Below are 24,256 nucleotides of genomic sequence, written 5' to 3'. Positions count from 1 at the left end.
GTAAAGGGCCACCTAATAACTATTAAACTAGTTAGGCTTTGTGGTCCCATACAGTCTCTGAAGCAACTATTCGACTCTGTCCACTTAGAGTGAAAGCAGCCATAGACAATACAGAAACCAGTGGGCGTGGCTGTGTGCCCACAGAACTTTATTTACACAGCCAATCAGCAGGCTGAATTTGGCCCTTGCACCATGGTTGGCCAATCCTTGCACTAGAACCTCCTGTAGCCCATACCCAGCAACACTGGCATCACCTGTGAGCATCGGAAGTGCAGACTCCCAAGTCCCAGGCCAGATGTGCTGCAGCTAAATCTGTGTTTCAACACGATCCCATGACGATTGCATGCGTACTAAAGTTTGAGGAGCACTTCCCTGGTGGGCCGGCTGCTCCCCCTAAGAATACCAGGAAGAAACTTTATGCATTAGAAGAATGAGGCCCAGGGAAGTTAATTGACCTATCCAAGGTCACAAGAATTCGTAGATCTGGGACTAGAGCCCAAGTCCTAGTATTTCAAACATGGAGTTCATTCTATACACACCACAGTACCCAACCCAGCCTCCCCATTTCTGGTCAGCCCTGACCCAGCTCAAATTCACTGGAAATTCAAAACAAAGCAATTATTCATTGTTCTTTAGCTGCCTTCTAAATCAAGAGTACCCAAACTCACACTACACCCTCCTTCCCCAATGACCTGGGAGGGGCTAGCGTGGTAGGCAGTGTGCCTCAGCAGCTGCCCAGCATCTGCAGGAGGGAAACTTGCTCACACAGGTTCAAGCTGGAGTTAAACTCCAACTTAATTCCTGCCTTAGGATTGCTGCTTAAAATAGAACCATAGAGACATTTTTCATTTTTCACATGCAAAAGAAACTTCTGGACTGGCTCTTCGGCAGGTCTGAGATTTTTTTCCCTCTTGTGCTTGCCCCATCTTGGCCCACACACCAGCTCCTGTTCCCCTAGAGCAACTTTTTAGCTGTGTAATATCAGGTGCCTCCTAAGACCCAGCCCACAGCAAAACTCCATGCTGGCCACATGCTCTAACAGCGTGAATGTTAGTGTCCTTGATCTGTTTCTAATTTGTGCAAGAAGTGTTCCATCTTCTTAGTTAATCAGTAAATATGTACTGGGCTGTTATTTGCCGAGCACTTCCTTATGGGCCAAGCTTGCTGCATGTTTAATTATTTAATCCATTTTATGGCCGAGGACACTGAGACTAATGGGCTTAAAAACGCACAGACGATACACAATAGAGCCTAGATTCCAGCCTGCCTTCAAGTACCTACAGTGCTCCAGGTGCTTAGAGGATGCAAGCAAGAGTGCAACGTGGTCTAGCCCTGCAGTAGTTCACAGTATACCTATAGAAAATACAAGTAGAACAATCGTGTTAATACTGGCATGAGAGGCAAGCAGCATGGAGCAGCAGAAACGGAGTTATCATAAGGGTGTGGGAGTCAAGAAGAGGAGGGGCCTCCTCAGGCACTCTACCCCCAGCTGCCCAGCATTGTGCATGCACCTAGGAGGTGATCCATAAATATTGGGTGGATGGATAAGATAGCGTGTTCTGTGTGCTAACACTTGAAGCTGGAAAGGATTTGAAAAGACAGGGAATAAGAGAAGGGGAACATGGGCCAGGGAACTAGCACGTGGAAGTAGCAAAAGGGAAGGCCATGGAATTTGTACATGATCCTTTGAATAACAGGAAGAGATGAAGTGTTTTAGGCTAGGAACAATAGGATGTGAGAGTGGAGGAAAAGGAAAGGAACTAGCATCAAGGAGGCCAATTAGGAGGCTGATGCAGAAGGCAGACTTACAACTCGAAGGCCTTGAACTGGGAGTCAGTGACCCAAAGGGAAGAATGGACAAAGCCAACAGGAAGTAGGAGACAAACAAAGGAGACACCGCCACATGAGTGATTACTCCCTCCCCAGCAATCAGCCAGCAGAGTCCCAGCTTCTACCCTTCTCCTGTCTGCCTCCACACACAAACCCCTTCCCGTTGCCAGCAGCTTCTGTTCCCAGAATGGATGCTCTTAAACAGGGGCCTGTGTCTTTTCCACCTCCAGCATGCTGCCAGCACCCATCTCTTCCCATTTTCAGGCCAATTCATTCAACGTTTGTTAAGCACCTACTTGAATTTAGCACTAGATGCTGGAAATATTTTACATTCATCATCTTATTTTAATCCCCTGCAGAGATACTTTATAATTAGAAAGATGAGGCCCAGGGAGGTTAATTGACCTGTCCAAGGCCACACTAATTGGTGGATCTGGGACTAGAGCCAAGTTCTAGAATTCCAAACATGGCGTTCTTTCTATGCACACCACAATACCCTCCCCCCACCGCCCCCTTTCTGGCTGATCCTGACCCCACAGCCAGAAAAAAATCCCTTCTGACTGCAACTCTCCTCTAGCTTTGCCTTTCTGGGGCAGGTGGGTGGTGTGTGCATCTCCCTGAGCTGTGGTTCGTTTGGTTGGTGTAGACCTCTGTGTGTGTCATGCCTGAGAATCCGGTTTCAGTTGAACTAGAAAATATCACCACTGATTGATTTTATTTTATTATATACGCTGTGCCTGGAATTGCAGCTTCTTTCTTTTTTTTTTTTTTTTTTAACTTTTGTTTATTTTAAGTGTGTTTTTCCAGGACCCATCAGCTCCAAGTCAAGTAGTTGTTTCAATCTAGTTGTGGAGGGCGCAGCTCACAGTGGCCCATGTGGGGATCGAACCAGCAGCCTTATTGTTAGCGGCACCACGCTCTAACCAACTGACGTTACCGGCCGCCCCTGGAATTGCAGCTTCTTAAGCTCAGTTGGCAAAATAACACCAGATAATACACCAACTAGTGTTTTGCCTTTAAGTCAAGAAACTCAGCATTCTACTTAATAGGATTGGGTTGCCGAGGAGTCTTCCCTGAGAGGAGTTGACATGAGGCTCACCCCACACCAAGCTCACTTCCCTGCCTTCAGATGCCCTATCACTTTAAGACACTTTGTCTCTGCCTTGAGTCCTTTATTCTGAGATTACTTTTGAAGTCAGGCCTTGGTTTGAATTCCAGCTTTACCACATACTAGCTTTGTAATATTAGGCAAGTTCCTCCATCTTTCCAAGCCTCAAGATTTTGTTGTTGTTGTTGTTTGTATTGGGATAATAGTTTCTACCTAACAGAGTTGCCACAGCAATTAAAAGCCATGACCATTGTAAAGCTCTAGGCCTGGCCTAGAGTCTGTGCCCAGTAATGGTCATTGACTTCATGTCCTCATTGGGACCACCAGGTCAAGATTCCCTGTAGCTCCACTGCCTCCCAGGTCCTATAAGACACTCCCCCCGTGGTTTTCCTTCACAGCATGATGTTGTTAGACTCTCACTTCAGAGCCACTTCCAAGAGATCCTGTCTTCCTGAGAAATTCCCCACCACACAACTCCCCCAGCACGCTGCCTGTCCCCTTCCGAAGCACCTGACCCTGAAGCAGAGAGAGGTTTAGAAGCCCCCTCCGCAACGTACAGAACGTTCCTCAGAGCCCTGCCTAACCCCGAAGGAGACAGCCACCCCGGATGGAGGAGCTACTCTTGCCTCCCCGCCCCACCGCTCAAGCAGGCTTTTAGGAACCAACAATGGTTACCGTGAGCCAGCACTCGCCTCAGTGTGGGGTTGCACTGAACACTGCACAGCATGAGGAGCGCTGCCAAGCTGCTCTTGACCCAGACAGTCAGGAAATCCAGTCTCCACTGCCGTTGTTGGAAGAGCTCAAACAGACCTTAAGGATAGAATGCCCCAACCCACAATCAGGGAATATGGCGGCGTTCAGGAGGGAAGTGACTTCCCCAAGGTTACACAACCAGGTAGCCAGAGCAGAGACCAAAATCCCAGGCCCCGCCTGCTGGGCCAGTGCATTCCCTCTCCCTCTGACCCTGCAGCCTCACTCCTCCTCAGAAAACAGAGGCTCTTGCTGGTTCTTCTTCCTACCTGTTTCCACCTGGATTATCCAGCGTCCAAGATCACTCAATGCCCTTTGGCCACTTCTGTGCCCTGATGGAGCTTCACAGACCCCTGCATAGAAGAAACCTGTGAGCCAGTATAATGAAGGCAGGGCACCCAGACAACTCCCCTTAGACGGGGTGCCCAGCTGGAACAGGGGTGTCAAAACCATGCTGGAAAGAGCTCCGGATCCTTCTCTGCTCCTTCATTGCTCAGCCCAGGAACAAGGGAAGGCAACTCTGATGTGGGATTGTATCACACACAGGCACACACGCACACGCATGCACCTGTACACATGCAGGAAAAGAAAAGCAACTCATTTCCAAATAAAAAGCTGAGTCTCCTCCGTGCTTTGGAGTAAAAGAAGTACGAATAGGGATGCTTTCCGTGCCAGGAGGAGCAGTCACCCTAAAATCTCCAGGTCACAATACCTGTTCTTCCTCAGCACCCTCTTCTCCTCCCCTTCCTCCTCCTCCATCTCTTTCCCACCCCTTCCTCCTGCACTGCCTTCTCTGGGTTACATTGATTACCATCTGCAGAAGACCATGCACTTACTATAGCAAAATCAGAATTTTCTGAGGACGCCCTTTTCTAAGGAAACATAACAGCAGCCATTTCTCGAGGGCCTGGTGTGTGCTCTCTATGCAGGGCACTTGACAGCATGACTTGTGAGCCTCACACAGCCCTGCCAAGTGCGCTATTATATCTCCATTTCCCAGATAAAAGACAGAGAAGCTAAGTGACTTCTTCCAAGGTAATGAAACTAGTGAGTGTCAAGCAGTCGGTTTCAGACGTAAGCCTGTCCACAGCCCACGGTCTATGCTTCACAGCTTGTCGCAGGAGCACATTGTTTATGTTGTGTTTACAGAACGCCAGGGGATGAGTCCTCCTGCGTGTGTGCTTTGAGCCCTCTATCCTGTGTCTGAGTTAGGCTCTCTAGGGAAAGCATTGGGCATAGATTATTCTTCAGGTTAGTTAAGACTGGGATACCTGAGGACCTGGTGCTTTGAGAGGCCAAGTGGGAGCATGGCAGGTGGGGAGATCTTGTTTGGCCGGGTACAGCCTTCCTTCCTTACCCATCTTTTCTGCCCAAGGAAACCACAAAGACCCCTCCCCTTCAGAAGATCAAGTAACAGCCTTTGGGGGTTCTTTCCCTCTCTCCACCCCCAGGTTATTTTTAGCCTGCCGAGCTTCTAAGCTGGCTTTGAAGCTCTTTAGCCAGGAGCAATCTTTCATCTGCACCGACCAGACCCAGTGGGAAGCTTAGGCGAGCTGATCAGTGCCCAGCTTTGTTGGGCTTTGGGTGCCTGAGCCGCCAAGGGCACGTGGCCCATCTCCATGGAAATTTGGAGGCAGGAAAAGAGCCTAACGTGATGCCTGCCACAGCCTTGGCAGGCCGAGTCTGAGAGAGGCCTGCCAGCTACACTCACCTGTCTAGACTGTGGAGACTGAACCTGGCCCCACCACAAGGCAGAGCTGGGCTTGCCTCCTTCCTTTCTGAGGAGAGGAGAAAGGTCCCACACAGCCCTAGTGCGTGTTAGCTTCTCAGCAGCACCGTGATAAGGACATTACTAATTGCTATTTATAGAACACCTTCACGTTCTTTATCTCTTTTGTCCTCAAAATAACCTGTGAAGTAGGTTTTATTATTGTCCCTGTTATAGACAGGGACATACAGGGAATTTCATCCCTCCCCCCAAATTCACGTGTTCAAGCCCTAATCACCGGTACCTCAGAATCTGATGTTTGAAAATAAGGCCATTAAACAGGTGATTTCGTTAAAACGAAGCAGTTACGGTGGGCCCCAATCCAATTGGATCGGTGTCCTTATAAGAAGAGGAAATTTGGACACACAGAGACACCATGGATTTATGTGCATATGTGAAGAGCGGCCATCTGCAAACCAAGGAGAGAGGCCTCAGAGGAAACCAACCCTGCCTGCACCTTGACCTTGGCCTTCCAGCCTCCAAAACTGAGAGAAAACAAATTTGTGCTGTTTAAGCAACGCAACCTGTGGGCCTAGCAAACCAACCGTCTCAAAGTAAACAAACTGCCCTATATGGACACAGTGATTAAGCTGTTAGCCCCAAACTCAAGAAGACGTGCAGAGTTTCTCAGCTTCTCCTTTTACCCCTGTGACTTCATATTTGTCTATCAGAGGCCATTTATTGAGTAGTGACACATTTCTTTTTTCATTTCTAATTAATCAGACATATACTCCTGCTGGCAAGAGCTTCAGATCAGCATTAGCCAACTAGAATTACCCACTGAAGTGGTAGGATTCCAGCCCAAAGCAATGACACCTAACATCTCAGTTCACCTGTGCTGTTGTAACCCAGGTAAAGGGACAGTGTCCACAGGTTTTATTATATGACACAGCTGCCTAAGGGTAGAGGATAGGCTTCCTCAACACTATGGTAGGATGGTTCAGAGACCCTCTGGTGCCATCACATCGTCAGGGTTTCAGCACCTCCAGGGAAGGGTGCCTGATTTCCTGGGCTGGGCTGTTGCAGCTTTCAGACCTACCCCCAAAAGTGCTGACGGAGGAGGAAATGGGATTGAGAGTAGCAAGCCATCCTGTTTAGGGTAAGGATCTCCCGTGCTTCCCTAGGTCACCGCAAACAAGGAGCCTAAATCATGACACCCAAATATCCTGAGTTCCCTTTGCAACTTAAGTGACTGAATTTTCATTAATGTGAACCAGCAGCCAAGATGAGAATGAACATAAACATTATGCATTAAGGGAGAAAGGCACAAACCAGACTGGGTCATCGTTATCTGTTACACGCAGATTAAATGAGTTAATTCATGGAAAGCGCATTATCTGGTTCAATCTAGGCATGTAGTGGTTATTGTTGTTGTTGCTGTCATTTATTATTATTATTATAATCATTATCTTTTTCCTCTTTCAGGCCAAACCTGTCAAGGTCTTTGGCCCTAAAGCATGTATTTTATTCAGTTTATTCAAGAAACATTTATTGGGAGCCTTCTGTACACCAAGAGCTAGGCTAGTTGCTAGGGATGCAAAGCTAAACAAAACAAGGACACAGCCCTGCCTTCAACTCTCAATGGACTTGGGAGAGTGATATGACAGAAACAGTTGTCATGGGTGAGATCCACCATCTAAACACAGGCGAAGCAAGAAGCCTGGTGCCTGGGGTATCCCAGGAGGGTAAAGGGGAATGCTCCAGCCAAAGGGGTACCTGTGCAGGGAACTGGGCCAGACCCTGCACGGTGATCTCGCACGCTTGCCTAAGGAACTAAGACATTGTCCCTTGGACTTCCAGAGCTATGGAAGGGTCTGAAGAGGGGAGTGGACAGATCAGATGTGCCCCTTAAATATGAAAGCTCTGCCAGCCTTTACTTATCAGTATTGAGCTCCAACCTCTCCTCCCGACAGCAGGCAGAACTAAAAAAAAAAAGGAAAATGGGGCTGTTGAGATCAAAGAAGTAGGCAAAGGAGCAGAATCAGGGAAGACGGATGCCAACTGAATCTAAAGCTTACCTGGATTGGCAGCCTCTCCACGGAGGTGTGAAGCTATGAGGAACATGGAAGACTTTTTAAAAATATTTTATCCCAAATATTGTGGTTTGTACCAGCTCTAAGAAGATGGATAGACAACTACGTGTAGATTGTTGGCAGTTGTCAGGGTGAATGTGGCAGAAAAGGAAAGTGAAACTAACGAATGTTTAGTGCCCACTCTTTCACATACAGCTCTGCCATTTAATCTCCTAACCACACTTTGAGGTCAGTATTATTATTCCTAATTCCTAATTTTCAAGTGAAGAAGCTCTCGATCAAAGCAGTCAGGAAGTAACTTGTTGATACTCCTTTTCACTCCAACTCCTGCATATGTTTGGGGCAGTTTTATTGCCTAAGGCTCAAGTTCTTAAACTTGAGCATTCCTGAGAATCTTCCAGAGGGCTTGTTAGAACACAGACTGCTGGGCTCCTCTCAGGAGTTTCTGACTCAGTGGGTCTGGGGTGGGGCCTGAGGATTTGCATCTCTAACAAGTTCCCAGGTGATACTGCTGCTGCTGCTTCAAGGCTGCACTTTGAGAACCACTGGCCAATGGGGATGATCCACCCAATAGCCTAGCCCAGCGGTCTCCCAAACTGTGCTGCATTTCGGAAGCTTTACAAACAAATAGTGATGCCCAGCTCCCAGGCCCACACATTCTGATTTAACTGGTATCGGTGCAACCTGGGCCTCATTGTTAGTAAAAGCTCCCCAGGTAAACAATAAGTCCGTACTTATCGACAGGCTCTGTGACTTTAAGCAAAATGACATATAATGAAACCTATTTCACCACAGGCTAATTGAAATAAACAAGAGTTTAGTTACTACGGCATCTCAGCAACGTTACAACAAAACAACGTTGAACAAAATGATGCTATTTGAGGACCTGCTGTACTTCTAACATGCAGCAAAGTTTAGGAACCACTAAACTTGCCTCACGTCTCCTTGACTCTAATCCGCATCACCACCCTTCTGCTGCTCACCACTGGGAACACAGGTGGAACTAACTTGTCATGTACTAATGCGGCTCACAGCACCTCTTTCCAACCCTCTTTCTCCTATTGTCTCAGAACACCTGCTCCTAAAACTCATCACGTCTCTTACTTGCCTTTTCCCTTTTCATCCAGTCCTTGCTATCCTTCCCTAGTCAAACTAGACCCTATGGTACAGTAAGTATTGCAAGCATCTCTTGCCCACAGCTGAGACACCCAGCCCCTGGTTCTTCCTTTGACCATATCTACCTGGGAAAGTTTGAGGACTATCTCAATCAAACTGCAGACATGGAAGTCCAGGGAGGTTTCTTGAAGTTGATGACACTTCAGCTGAATTTTTGATGGACAGTAAAAAGTGGAAGAGGGCTTTTCAAGCAGAGGTATAGCATATGCAGTGGCACAAAGGAGGGAAACAAGTAGGGTTTACCTGGGGAACTATGTGTTGTTGTGTATGCCTGACGCAGGTACCTAGCCTTCAGTGTCAGGAGATAAAACTGCACAGGCAGCCTCTCGCCAGATTGCGATGGGTCCTGGGCATCAAGCCAGGGAGTTTATACCATCTTTACAAGTATAAAGAGTAGTTGATAGGTTTTCTTATAATGACTTTTTAAATTATAACATTAATACATACTTACAGAAATTATGAAACACCTAGAAAAATATCAAGTACAAAATAACAATCGTCTTTAACCTAATTACCCAGAACTCACCACTGTTAAGATTTTAGAGCAATCTGTTCTTTTCTCCTATGCATATTCTTACATAGTTGAGAGCATGTTGTATAAATAAGTTTATATCCTTCCTTCACACTTAACATTATAATGTATACATATTTATGTTTTTGAAATTCTGTAAATATTTTAATGGCAGCATAAAACTCTGTCATACGGACACCATATAATTTAACCATGTTCATACAAATGAAAATGGGAGAGGAGGAGATTTCACTCGAGGCATACCTCTGTACCTCTGAGGTAGTGTGGGTTAGGTTCCAGACAACCACACAAAGCATGTATTGCAATAAAGCGAGTCATAACATTTTTGCTGGTGGAGGGTCTTGCCTTCAATTTGTAAAAAGGTCAATAAAGCAAAGCACAATACAACAAGGTATGCCTGTGCTATAAATGATGCCACAATGTTCATATTTGTATGAGCTTAGATTCTATGATCAATATCAAGAAAGAAATGAACAAATCAGCAGTACGAAAGTTTCTTTCCAAAAAGTTTTCTGGCAGCTTCTATTCTCTTCATAGGTGTGAACGAATGTACATTTCACCTTCTCTTCCCAGCACTTGGTGTTATGATTGGTGCCACTGGAGGATTTTTGGTATGGGATGACATGACCAGATGTGCATTTATAAAATTGCGTAGTGGAGACTGAATCTAGTAGGCCAAATCGGAAATGCTGTTGGTGTCCTCCTGGCTGTTCCTCCTCTGTGTCCACGTTCTCCTTTTTCCATTTCTACCTTCACCTGTTTTCTTTCTCAGAGAGTGTATATTAAGTGTTCACTGCCCACAAAGCACTACACAGGCTTTGTGACTGAGACCAGTGCTGAAAAGCCTCACTCTGTGGTGGCAACAAGCTCGTGCCCTGCCCAGAGACCCTCTTTTTATAGTTGTGTCAAGAAAGAATCTCTGGACAGTAATTCTCTGTAGGTAGAAATATTTTTTTATATTTTCCAATGAAATTGCCAAGTGGGTTTATTGCTAAATGAATTTCTTTCTGTATGCTGTGACTTATCCAATACTACACATGATCGTTCTGTCCCTGGAATGTCCCTCTTCCTTCTCCTTCTTAGCCCAGCAAATTACCTTGACCTTCTTTAAATGTCAGTGACACCTTCCTTCCATATCTTGCCCAGTCAGAATCAGTTATTCAGGCTTCCTTGTTTATATAGTTTCGTTACTTGCATTTCCTACACCTAACACTTTTTCTTCTTCTTGGCCAAGAATCCTTCAAGAGTAGAATATTTTGTATCCTCAGTTCTTAACAGAGTGTGTGGCATTTGGGTGCTACTCAGTAACTTTTGAATAAATAAATGAGTGAATAAATTAATTCCTATTTTACTAAGGTGCACGGAAACTCCATCTTAAATACTAATGAGTTGAAGAGTATAAAGACAATATGGAGGTGATATGACTTGCCAAAACCACACTCTGAATCACTGGTACCTAAGGTGAAACAGACACGTAGCATGCCAGATGTCCTAATCCTGGACTCTGGATCAGGTTCTGAACATTAACTGTTCTGTGTGCCTGGATATTGACTTGCATTCTGTTCTGTTTCATTTTAACTCCAAAATTTAATTTATGTATAAGTACCTCTGTGCTAGAAAAAGTAGAGGGAATTAAGTGATGCCAGAATTTCCCAAAGTGTGTTCCAAAGGACACTACCATGGACTGTTTATAGGTTTCACACAGAAGAAGAGTCTCATGGTCCAATAAGTTTGGGAAACAAAGTTAAATGGACTTTTTTTTTTTTTTTTTTACCTCAGAACTCCCTGGTACATTCTAGAAAGTGGAAAGGAAGATCAGTTAGACAATGGTAGAGAAATAGAAGCATAGTCAAGTCTTCCTTTGGTAGTAGACGGAAGTCATCCTAGCCTCTTTGAATACAAATTCAAAGGCAAAAGAGCAAAAAGTGCACCCAGATCCTAGCCCCTTCCCCGGCCTTTATCTTCTCAGCCCCACATTTGTGCAAGCCCCCACCTCCCACACACCCACCATGCTGATGAGATCAGCCTTCATTACTCCTCTTCTAGAGCCAGGAAGCAAGGTAATGTGTGGGAAGTGATAACAACTTGAGAGTCAAAGCCATTCAACGGGAAAATCTGTTAAAAGACCAAGACATTGTAAAAGCTGAAACACTTGAGTCCATTAAGTCCTCTGCTTCTCAGAACACCTTGTTACCAGGGAGTGTTTCAAGGAGGAAAAACATTGAGCTATCACCGCTCTGTAAGATACCAAAACTGGCACAAAGAGCATTTTGTAAGACATCTGTCTCTATGCCACTGAAGAAACTTCTAAAAAGTTCTGCTTCTCTTTTCTCTTCCCTTGTCCTGCCCAGTATAGTTCTCCCACCCTTAGACACACTCTATATATTTCTCTCCTGCCTTTTCCCTCTTCTCCTCCTTCTCCTCCTCCCCTTGCCTCTAGTCTTTTCCCTCATACCATGTTTCCCCCCAAAAAAAGACCTAGCCAGACAATCAGCTCTGATGTGTCTTTTGGAGCAAAAATTAATATAAGACCTGTTCTTATTTTACTGTAAGACCGGGTATAATATAATATAATACTGGGTCTTATATTAATTTTTGCTCCAAAAGACACATTAGAGCTGATTGTCCAGTTAGGTCTTATTTGTTGGGAAACACAGTATCTCTCTCTCTCTCTCTCTCTCTCTCTCTCTCTCTCTCTCTCTCTCTCTTCCTCCTTCACTCGCTCTTTCCCTCCCTCCCTCTTTCATTCATGACCCATGTTGATTTCACAGACACTATTAAAATGACACAGTAAGCTAAGATTACCCAATGGTTATTCAATGCTCTATGGTAAGAAGGGAACTAATTAAGTGACGAGAGGTTTAGACATATGTTGTTTATTGGATCCAAACTCCTTAAAGAGAGCCTGGAGCATTCTCCTAAACAAACATTGCCCTTTCATGGCTTCTTGTTCCAAGTCCAAATGAGATGGAGACTTTAAGGAGACAGTATCTTTTCACAGATGTGGTTAAAGAAAAAAAGGAGGAGAATGGGAGTGTGGATGGATGGAAAGGGAGAAAGCTATATACTTGTCACAGAAAAACTAATTCAGTTTTTGTATCTGTTGGCAGTTGATGTTCATCCTTGATCATGGGTAGGTTAGACTGTAACAATGTTGACACATTTGTGGTCAGCCCCATGGTTTGTTTAACTGTTTGCATTAGAAATACATCCATCAAGAGCATGTTTTTTAAACGATAGTTAGACATCTAAACAAAAAAGTAAAGACAAACCCAAATATCTCCTTGCCAATCTTAACAAACACTATTACAATATACCAGGAAGACAGAAGCCATCTGTCAAATAAGCAAAAGCATTAATATAGGCACAATTTTCTAGTTTGTGAATATTAATAGAATGTTAGTGATTAGCTGCAATCTATGAGAAAAGTACCTTTGCCTTAGTAGGCAAAGGAAGGGGACTTTTTAATGAATATGCCTTTTTGTTTTGCTTCTGTTTTAAATAAGTAAGAGTTGTGTTATAAAAGTGAGTCTTGGGCCCAACATCAAACCTTAATCCTGCCATTGCTTTCACAAGAAATTGAGCAGATACAATCTAAGCCTCAGGAACTTTGAAATAAAGGACCTTTTCCAGGTGTTAACTCAGAAGTAACTGTGGGAGGGCATTGATCCTATGTGACTCTGAGCCTGAGATTCATATTTTCTGTTCCTCTTTTTCTACTGTGGACCAAGAATAATCTGGTGTAGGTGAAATATCCTTTTCCTTGGCTCAGATTAGGCACCTGGTGTCCTTAAAGAGGTCACTGATTTCCCCAAGGATGTCCAAGGAGGTTGGCTCACCACTGGCTTACCACAGGCCAAAATTGAGATTAATTAACCATCAGTCATCGTCAGTAGGGCCAAGTTGTTATTCAGACATTCAGAGAAAAGAAATTTGATCCAGCTACGGATAATGACCTTTGTCAACATTCCTTCCTATATTAATCCCAATCCAATGTATCTTCATCTTGAAAATAATTTCAGACATAGCTGGTTCATCATTTATGTTACTCTGCATTTGAAGAAGCTTTTTTTTTTTAAGTTATCTTCACTATTTTTTTTTTTTTTTTAAGAATTTTTTATTGGGGAAAGGGAACAGGACCCTATTGGGGAACAGTGTGTACTTCCAGGACTTTTTTCCAAGTCAAGTTGTTGTCCTTTCAATCTTAGTTGTGGAGGGCGCTGTTCAGCTTCAAGTTGTTGTCCTTTCAGTCTTAGTTGTGGAGGGCGCAGCTCAGCTCCAGGTCCAGTTGCCGTTGCTAGTTGCAGGGGGCACAGCCCACCATCCCTTGCGGGAGTCGAACTGGCAACCTTGTGATTGAGAGGACGCACTCCAACCAACTGAGCCATCCGGGAGGCAGCTCAGCTCAAGGTGCCGTGTTTAATCTTAGTTGCAGGGGGCGGAGCCCACCATCCCTTGTGGGACTTTAGGAATTGAACTGGCAACCTTGTGGTTGAGAGCCCACTGGTCCATGTGGGAATCGAACCGGCAGCCTTCGGAGTTAGGAACACGGAGCTTCAACCGCCTGAGCCACCAGGCTGAGCCCTGAAGAAGCTTCTTGATATGCCAACCTATTCATTAGATGCATATTAATGCTCTGAATCAAAACCTTTTTTCACTAGAACTGGGTTTCTGTTCACGAAAAGGTACATTTAGTGATCTTTGAAGAAACTCCCTATTCAGAATGAGTATGAAAATGCTGTTTGGTGGGAGACGAAGGGATATTGATAGATCTGAGTTGGCCATGTAGAGATTAGATCTTCTGGCCAAAACCAGCCTGAGGAACAGACAGATGTGTATGCACTGCTTTTGATTGTCTCACTCTGCAGACCTCAGTGACCAGCTTCTTGAAGTGGTGGGGCTAGAGGGAGCCATGGAAATGGGGCAGATCTACACTGGCTTGAAGAGTGCAGGCAGAAGGCTGGCCCAGTGCTCTTCTGTCACCATCAGGTATGCTTCCTCATTACCCAGCAGCCTCCAAGTCTCTCAAACTCCCTTAATATTTTTACAGACAACAAACTAGTACGCCATCTTTGGATTTCAGCGCAGGGAGAGTGGGGGACTGAAACTTGATAACGTTTATAAAGGATGTCTTTGGAGACCATTTCCCAAACTAGATATAATGCAACCAGCCAGGACATCAACTACAGGGTCCACCACAACCAACTGGCTGTTTTCTTGGAATGAATTGGTGAAATGCTCTAAACAGGAGTGTTGAGATTATGAGGTCTAGAGAATCAGAGGTCCACCTCCTTGCCTTTTTCATCTTTACAAATTAAAATGTTAGATGTGTACCGGAGGGTACACGCTGACAAAAACTGAGTTTTCTGCTCCGCTTATTCTTGGATGGTGGCCTTAGAAATACTATTTCCTATATACCTTTGTAGAACTAAACCATCAACATCAGCAAATCTGTCATAGTGGACCAAGAGGATGATGACTCTTGAGCGTATGGACCATACCACACAGATCAGCGACTGCAGGTTCATGGCAAAGAAAGAGTCTAAAGGAGAGGACCCGCTGATTTGGGTTGCTTCTGTTTAATCAATGCAACTAATCAGATTCTTCTCCAACTGATTATTTCAGAAGTCTATTCCTTTCCTCTTCCCATTCAATTTCTACAGATAAAATCTATCAGTGAGTTTTGGGGATCTCCTAGAGGAGACCACAGCATACAGTTTTACCAAGTAATTTGACCACAGAACCCTTCTCCCCCAGAACCTCTTGCCTTGGGCAAGTGTGTCCTCAGAGCGCATTTAGGGAAATTGCTCTTGACACTCCCCTACATCCCTGAGAAAGGTCGCCAGAGCTTGTTCCCTGATGTGTCTTAGCTGAAGGTCTATCCCACTAACCCCGTTGCTTCGTTCCTTCTTGGTGTCTTCTCTGTGTTTTCTATTATTCCCCCAAAGCCTTGCTCCTCTTTCTCTCTGGGCTGTTGTGCTGGGACCCCTGTTGTCCAGATTAATCTCTGTACTTCCTTTCCTGTCCATTCTGCATGACGAATACTGAGTAGGTCCAGTCAGCACATCTCTGCCATAACTTATGTAGACCACAGAGAACATCATAACATCTCAATCCCAGAGGAATCAAAAAGCCACATACAACAAGAGGGAGGGCTTTTCTTCATGTTCAGTAGACCTGTTCCCAGATAGAAACAGAGGGGGTGAGCCAGGAACCTCATCCTCCTGGGCATTTTCCAGATACGCTCCTCAGCCCCCAAAGCAGAATCCACTCTCTCCTCTTATTATTTGTTTCATTATTAGGTTTATTTTTTTTGTTACTAAATACCCTCAGAATCAGTCAGAGAATCATCTACATTAAAACACAGCTTGCCTCCCTCATTTTATAATTTCAAAAACAGGGCAATACCAGGTGAGGGCTTCCTGGCCAGTGGGTGGTCCCAGACCAGAGGCCTCGGAAAGGACCTGCCTTTTGTCCCAAAGGTGAAGTAGTATATATTCACAACTCCTTTACAGAAGGAAGTCAGAATACATTGTCTCTCTCCTTTTAACAATCCATATGCCAAACAAACCTTGTCCCAAGCCAGAAAGCAACACTTTCTCCTCTCCTCTCCTCCTACCAATGGGGAGAATCACCCATAGTACTTACTAAAACGCAGATTCCTGTACCTGGCCCCAGCTTCAATTCTTGAGGGGGTTCAAAAATCTATTTTTAACAAGCCCCCATGAGAGTCTTAGATGGGCAGATACGGTCTTCCCACTTGTTTCCCTCGTGGCGACAACCCTGATTCTGATTCCAAGAAGTTTACTGCGTTTTCTTGGTTCCCGGTATTCCAGAACGAACAAGCTGCTGCCAATGCAAGTGGATGGAGAGCCCTGGATGCAGCCACCTTGCACGGTGAGTTTTGCCAGTCTTTGAGCTGAGGGTGAGAAGCTTCCTTTTGGGCCCCTTTTGGGCACTGACTGAATGTGAAATTGCTGAATCTCAGAGTTGCAGAGGCTTTGAGAGATCATCTATTTGTAGCCTCTTTTCCACTTCATTCATCCATCCATTCACTTACCTGCCAAGATTTTATTGAATACCTGCTATGCGTCAGGCATTGTGAGGCACCAGTTCCAAAATTAAATGAGACATAGACCCATCTTCAAAGAGCTCACATTTCCTCAGAGACTTCTGCAGTGTCCTTGAGAGCCTTAGTTTGAATCATTCCAGTGGCAGGGAACTTACCACCCAAAAAGGAAGACTGTTCTCCTGATAAACAAGTCTAATTGTTAGAAAGTGCTTCTTTATGTGGAAGCCAGATCTGCATCCTTACCCTAGAACTTCCATCCAGTCACTGGGACCACTGGATCCCCTGGGGGAGGATTCCCACAGTGTCCAGACACACTACACCTTGGGTGCACCACAGCTCTGAGGACCTACCTGAAAATGTCACTAATAGGGTAACCACGTGAGTTACCAATTTTGTTTATGGTATTCACCCAGCATCTGACACTGTGCCTGGTTTTCTAATAGTTGCACAAAAATATTTGTTGAACAGTGAAGAAATAACTGAACAAATGAAAATAAAGGGGCCATCCTCATTTCCTGACTCACCATACCTACATTAGCTCTCCATTTAGCACGACTACGGGAGCCATGCATCCTTCCTTCTTAGTTCCTTCTCTGTTAGAAACCTAGCTAGAAACTCTGTAGTGAGGAGAAACCACTGTCCTTGTGGTCAGGGCCTAGAGTGTTCACCAGGATATTCCATTAGTAATATTCTCTATGCTATTGTGAGTGTACAAATCTCAAAAAACAAAGGTTAATGTTTCTATGCGTCCTCGTTCTAATGGAGTATTCAGATAATTCTTCAAAAACCTACTACTTTGAGCCCTTCAGAACATCAAGTTGTCTTCTACTAGGGAAATGGTTTTCATGAGATTTCTATTGAGCCTGAATTATAGGTATATTCCTATAACTCTTTGTTCCATATAACTTCTACAAAGTATAAACTGGTCTCTAGAAACAGAGACTCTAGAGATGGCATCTTCAATAAAAATTATCAAAAGCAGAATTTTTTCCCATAAAATCTTACCTCAATCTTCTGTTTCTATGAAGACTAAGAAAAAGAAAACACAATATAGTAAAAACTAAAAATAGCTTGCCACCTTGTTAGAATTAGGAGAGATAGAGGAAACTGCTACTACTTATAATTTTGATGGCGCTGAATTGAGAAAAATCAATAACAAGCTCTTCCTGTCTCCTAAAAAACAAAACCTGGAACAAATCAAGCTCTCCCACCTGGTTCAGTGATAACTGAAAATAGGATTGCCATTTCCCTAAATCCAAGCACTGGTTTTTGAAATAACCAAATACTCCTCTTAACCCCACCCCCACCCTCTCTCCATGCCACCCTTCAGAGATTACAACTCACTATGAAAACATTTGTGACCCAGTGATTTTATGGTCCAGGGAAATCTATATGTCAGGGTATACTAGTTTGCTCAGGCTACGATAACTAAACACCATAGATTGGGTGGCTTAAACAGAAATTTATTTTCTCACAGTTCTGGAAGCTAGAAGTTCAAGACCAAGGTTCTGGCAGGGTTACTTTCTGGTGAGGCCTTTCTTCCTTACTTGCAGATAGCCACCTTCTCGCTGTGTCCTCTAGTGGCCTTTTCTCTGTGCACGTGCCCTCCTGGTGTCTCCTCTTCTTATAAGGACACCAGTTGTATTCGATAAGAGTCTCACCTTTATGACCTCATTTAACCTTAGTTACCTCTTTAAAGGCTTTATCTCCAAATACAGTCACATTGGGAGTTAGGGCTTCAACATACGAATTCTGGGGGGACATGACTCAGTCCATAACAGAAAGTAATAGAAAGTCATTCTTAAGCTTGCAAGAATTAAAACGAAAGTATAACATTTTCCTGAAGATACACACCAGCTAAGAAGTGGTTCAGAATTAAAGAATTAATGATAGGACATCACAGCACAAAAAAACTTTTGGTAAAAATTGAAACGAGTGAAATTAAAGCGAAGTTTTAAAAAGACTATTAAATGCAATTATATTTCTTAAACCGTAAGAGATACATCTAAAAAAAAAGTCATATGTATCTATCTATCTTTCCTTTATCAAGCATAGGGAAATTAAAAGCAAGAAATGATATTGTTAATTACATTGTTGGACAAACTAACCTTCCAACATGCCAAAAGCATAAAGCAGAATAAAGAAGGTCACTTTAGGGGTGGCTGGTTAGCTCAGTTAGAACGCGGTGCTGATAACATCGCGGTTGCCAGTTCGATCCAAGCATGGGCCAATGTGAGCTGCGCCCTCCTTAGGAAAAAACAAAAAACAAAAAACGGTCACTTTACACTCAATTATGAGATGTAATGGTCATAAAATTTTAGGTATCTAATAACAATCAAAATATTTAATGTGAAAAACAATATCAATATATATTTTGAGGAAAAATAGATATATAAGAAGTGGACAGAAAGACAGGTATTGAGAGACTTTAAAATATTTCTTTCTGTCTTTGACGTTATGTAGCAAAAATAAAAAAATAACATAAAACCTGGATGAAGTAACTCAATAACCGACAAACAAGTTAAATATCTCATTTTTTAGGGATCCATAGAGTATTTAATAAAATAGATCATAAGCCAGTTTATAAAGAAATCTGTATAAAATCCAGAAGCAGAAATTATAAGTTATTTTATTTGACCACAAAGCAATAAAACTAGAAATTAATAATAGAAGATTAAATGAATAAACAAACAAAATCCAATTACTCAGAGATTTTTTAAGTTTTCTAAATAACAGCAGATTTAAGAGGAGATCAAAACCACCATTATTGACTATTTGAAAAGTAATAAAAATTAGAAGGCTCTCATTTAAAACTCATAGACTATAACCTAAACTGTATTTGGAAGTATACTCAAAATCTCATGTATATCCATCATTTAAAAAGGAACAGTAATCAATAATCCCAAAATTACAAAAACAAGAACACAAACTTAGGAGAAAAAGAAGGAAGAAAATAATAAAGATAAAAGCAGATATTAAATAGATAAATAACAGGAAAACCGAAAACTAGTTCTTTAAACATGTCATGTGTTTGAAAACCTAATTTTAAAAAGTGAAAAACAATAATCAGAGATATTAAAATATAAAAAATGTCTAATAAATGTAATAAAAATATAAGTATAAATGTGGTAATGGTTTTATTTAACTATAAGACATTACATAATATGAGGTACATAAAAATAGACAAAGAAGCCTTAACATCCCATGTTTCTAGATAGGGATCCCAAACAAAATCCTAATGCAATTGTTTTTTAACTTAACAAAACAATGCAAGACCTAAGGAACTTAGGAAATTTTACGAAAGAACTATGAAGAAGGGCTTCCCACAAGGTATTAAAATAGTTATAAAGCCACAATTGTTGGCACAATATTGTATAGCTAAATCAACAGTACAGAGGAAAGCCCTAAGAAACCCTAATACACATAAAAACTAATGAAGGGGAAAAAAAGAAAGACCATAATTAATTTGAAAGGAATGAACTGTTTAACATTTACTATCCAAGAACTTGCCTTTTTGGGAAAATGTCATTATATACCAACTTTTCACCGCAAACTATACTTCAAAAACAAACAGGGCTGGCCCAGTGGCTCAGGAGGTTAGAGCTCCATGCTCCTAACTCCGAAGGCTGCCGGTTCTATTCCCACATGGGCCAGTGGGCTCTCAACCACAAGGTTGCCCATTCAACTACTCGAGTCCCGCAAGGGATGTTGGGCAGCGCCCCCTGCAACTAAAATTGAACACGGCACCTTGAGCTGAGCTGCTGCTGAGCTCCTGGATGGCTCAGTTGGTTGGAGCACGTCCTCTCCACCACAAGGTTGCCGGTTCGACTCCAGCAAGGGATGGTGGGCTGTGCCACCTGCAACTAGGAACGGCAACTGGACCTGGAGCTGAGCTGCGCCTTCCACAACTAAGATTGAAAGGACAACAGCTTGACTTGGAAAAAAAAACAAAAAACAGAAAAACACTCCAATTCCATTAAAAATTAAATGTCAACTAGCTAGGGGGAAAATAGGTGACTATAATTATACTGTGAGCAAAGACTTTCTAAGGAAACAGTGACATATTTGACTATCAAATTTAAGAGTCTACAAATCAAGAACCAATGCAGAGGATAAGGTGTGTTAGAGCATGAGCTCACCCTTCTTCATGCCTTGATGAAAAAATAAAGTTTCTGCTCTGCTTTAAAAAAAAAAAAAAGAATCTATATAGATATGTAAAAGACTAAGGACAAGATGTTTTCAATAGCTATCTCAAAGAACAGGTTAATACCCATAATGTAGAATGAGCTATTAGAAACCAGCAGGAGAAAATACGAACAATGCAATTGTGAACAGACACGATTGTGAACAGACAATTCACAGAAGAAATGCCATGGGCTAATAAATCTAAGAAATAATATTTAATATAACAAGAAAAAAGTGTGGTGAAGAATTTCAAATTAAAATACTGATGAAGCCCTGCCATGTTTCACTTATCAAATTAGCACAATTTGTTTTTGTTTTAAAGATCATATTCATTGCTGTCAAGTGTGCGAAGAGGCCAGCACTCTCAAATCGTGAGGGCAGAGTATAAACTGGTACAGCTCTTCTGGGAAGCATTTGGAGCCATGTATCAAGAAGGTCCTTACAAATATTAATATCCATTGACCCAATTCATTTAGTTTGACCCTTAAAATTGTTCATGTACTTCTAAGTATTTATTCTAAGTAAAAGGCAGAAATACAGGAACTGATTATAAGAATGTCAATTTCTATATTACTCATAATAGCAAAAAAAAAAAAATTGGAAATTACCTAAAATGCTCAACATTTAGGGAAAGACTTAGATGAGCTATGTGAGAGTCATCAAATGCAATAATTTTCAGCCATTTAAAATTATATTCAATGAATTTTTAATGACATCAGAAATGCTTGCAAAATAAAATTAAATGAAAACGGCAGATTAAGAAGCTGATTTCAATTTTATTAAAAAATATAGAAACAAACTGGGGAAAAAAATGCCAAAAAGTTAACAGCAGTTATTGCTAGGTGATTTTTAAAATGTTTCCACATTTTCTAAATTCTCAAAAACGAGCATCTGTTTGTTTATACAAAGAAAAATGTATATAAAATATATACTATTTTAAAACTTGCCTCGGGCTTGTAACACTGTAAGATGACCTCTCAGACTTTACTATCACAGTTAGGCAGCATCATTTGAGCCAGTAAAATTAAGAATCTTCTCCCAGAGTTAGGTAATAGTAGGGTCTCAAAGTTGAAAAGAATTTTATTTATCTAGTCCAGTGATTCCCAAATGGAGTGTATGCATTTGAATCAGCCGAAGGGCTTTTACAACACAGATTGCTGGTGTTTTTATTCAGGTCTGGATGCCTGAGAATTTGCATCTCTGACAAGTTCCCAGGAGATGCTGCCGCTGCTCTAGGGACCATACTTTGAGAACAAATAATCTAGACGGACTTCCCCACTTATCAAAAAATCCCAGACTTCTCCTCCACTTCTAGCAAAACCCGATTGTCCCTCTATACCTGAAAGCCTCTTATGGCAGGAAACACTCTTATGAAACAGGGCATCCTAACATCCTGAAGAACCCAAAAATAGCTAAGACCTGAAAGACTGTGCAAACCTCCTCTCTCCTCCCAAAACTCACTTTAAGCCAGAATGTGTCCTTGACTTTTAAAAATATCACAAAGACTAGTTGAGACCTTTCAGGTTTGAGCCTTTCTACTTCTCAGCAGCTGAAATTAGGGCAGACTTGGATACTTCCCAAATGATTGGGGTAGGGTATACTTACAGTTATTGACCATTTTGCAGGACATGATTTGAAATTATTTGCCCTAAGAGGGCAACATTCAGGAAGAAGTTCCTCCATTGATTGCTTCTCTTGAAGTAATAAAAATGTGTTGATTTGCAGAAAATGCCCCCCAAAATGAAGTCAACCCCAGCACTAGTGAAATTTGAAAATTCACTCTATTTTAAAGGAGGAATTCTATGCTGCAATAGTTTTGTGAATTTTGAGCTATCACACAAGAGTCTACTGTATCACTTCTCTGTCATAGAGCAGAGAATGAAAAGCATGGGGCTGCTACCCCTAGTGCTTGTCAGATGTTGTAAATGTTATGAAAGCTTTTTAAGAAAATCATAGGGACTTTAGTTAATTGCCCAATTACCAGAGATGCTTGGGTTCTAACTACAGAAATGTGGATGGTCTCTTTCCATCAGGGGTTAAAAGGCAGGCTTGGCCGTGTCCAACTATCTTCGAAAATGAGAACTTTGCTATTTAACTCCACTGGCCCCTCCTAATTTGGGGGTCAGGGGGTAAGAGACTGACATCTCTTTGACGCCAGAAGAAGATAGGATCTCTTACTTGCCTCCAGTGTGTGTACATACAGTCAACTCACAGTTATCTGTAGTACAGAATCCACAAACCACATCAAAAATCTACTCTTACCCAGGATCCCCAAATTCCCACCCCATAAGACCTTTGTTAAAACTGCTGAAAAGCCAAATGAAAAGGATTTGAGTTTCACTTCCTCCTCTTTGCCCTGGAGGTGCTAACAAGCAAATAACTAGCTCAACTAGAGGGAGAAAAAGGAGAAGCAAGGGTCTTCTGTTGTCTAAAATAAAGGGCTCCCTTAGCGGGAAATGTAGGCAGTACAGCAGCTGCCACGCTCTGCCCCAAACATAGCCATCCTCTCTGCCAGGAGTTCTCGCTCTCTCGCATCGGTCTGCTAATCAGTCAGTAGTTCCACAGCTTGTGCTCTGACTGGGCACTGCTCTGGCTCAGGAAATACCAAGGTGAATAAGATGAAGTTTTGCCCCTCAGGGGCTTGAGAAAATGTGCCACAAATTGCTGTCATCCAAGAGTGCTAAATTACATGCTGCAGAGAAGAGCTGGCCTCCCCAGCCTGTGCCTCACTCCCATAACTTCTGGAATCAACATAATGCCCATAATAAGGCACATAACATAAAATAGTGCCTGATGTATTTTTGGTTTGCTCCCCTGGAGACTACCACAAAACAGAAAGATTGATCTCCAGGCTGGTGGAACCAACATAAGAGTCATTCTCAGCTTCCATCACTCAGGAATTCTCCACAATGACTTTTGGTCCCTCTCTTTTCTTTCCATAGCCTGAGGCCTTGTAAATTTAAATCTGGCTTGCAGTAGTACCATCTTGGCCAGACTCTTCCCCACTCCCATTTGCCCTGACAGCAACTGTTGAATAATTTCCCCGAAACTCTTTTCTCATCAGCTTAAAAACGTATTGTGGTTCCCCCATCACCTCACATTAAACCCTTTAAAGCCCTACACCAACTGCCCCATCTGTATTCCCAATCTCATTTCTCATCCTTGGCCCCCTGCTCAACCAGTTCATACATGCCCCCTCTTCTCAGTGCCTCCCCTTTTTCTTTTCAACATCACGTTTCCTTCCCTTTCTTTCAAATCTTAAAAATTCTTCCTCAGTTGCTCCATTCAGATTCTTCTCATTCCTTATCTAACTTCTTTTTGACACCACTTGGTTTTAGCCTACATTCATTCAAACTTGTTGATGGTCTCTCCAAGAGTGCTTCTGTTGTTCTCTGTGGTCACGCTATCATTTCCAATCGTGTGATAAAAACCATGAGAATGAGTTCATAGATTGTGTTGCTTTTGACGTACATCTTTCTCCTTCTCCAGTGTAAGATAATTATTTAACTAACTGTTACATTCCATTTTACACTTTACAATGTGCTTTCGTTGACAGTATACCATTTGACCTTCACAACAACTTTGTGAGAAAAATAGGACAGATGTTACCCTCATATTACAGTTCTGCCAGCCTGGTTTTGAAGGTTAAGGGATTTGTCTAAAGGCTCACAGCAAAGAAGTAGGCGTTCTGGGACCCAAACCCTGGTCTTTGAATCCTAAGTGCCTCTTGTTTCCACATTATCTTCCTCCTCTGAACACATGTCAAGCTTGATAAATGTTGTTAATGGACTGATAATGCAGA

The 24,256-nt window shown here is 42.6% G+C and overlaps 1 protein-coding gene across 10 annotated transcripts in view; it reads left to right on the top strand.

The window, feature by feature from the left end:
• DGKG (diacylglycerol kinase gamma) overlaps positions 1–24,256 on the top strand; it is a 197,279-nt gene that overhangs the window by 159,469 nt on the left and 13,554 nt on the right. For 9 of the 10 annotated variants that reach the window (XM_019735850.2, XM_019735845.2, XM_074329136.1 and 6 more), the window contains 2 exons: positions 14,066–14,186; positions 16,034–16,094. The exons of the other annotated variant lie outside the window; for it this stretch is intronic. In XM_019735850.2, coding sequence (XP_019591409.2) covers positions 14,066–14,186; positions 16,034–16,094 — 182 coding nt within the window. The remainder of the gene's footprint in view (positions 1–14,065; positions 14,187–16,033; positions 16,095–24,256) is intronic. 10 annotated transcript variants of the gene reach the window in all.

The sequence above is a fragment of the Rhinolophus sinicus genome, linkage group LG01, assembly GCF_036562045.2.
Source record: "Rhinolophus sinicus isolate RSC01 linkage group LG01, ASM3656204v1, whole genome shotgun sequence".
NCBI lineage: Eukaryota > Metazoa > Chordata > Mammalia > Chiroptera > Rhinolophidae > Rhinolophus > Rhinolophus sinicus.
The sequence above is the reverse complement of the archived record's forward strand: the minus strand, read 5'-3'. Positions and strand labels throughout refer to the sequence as shown.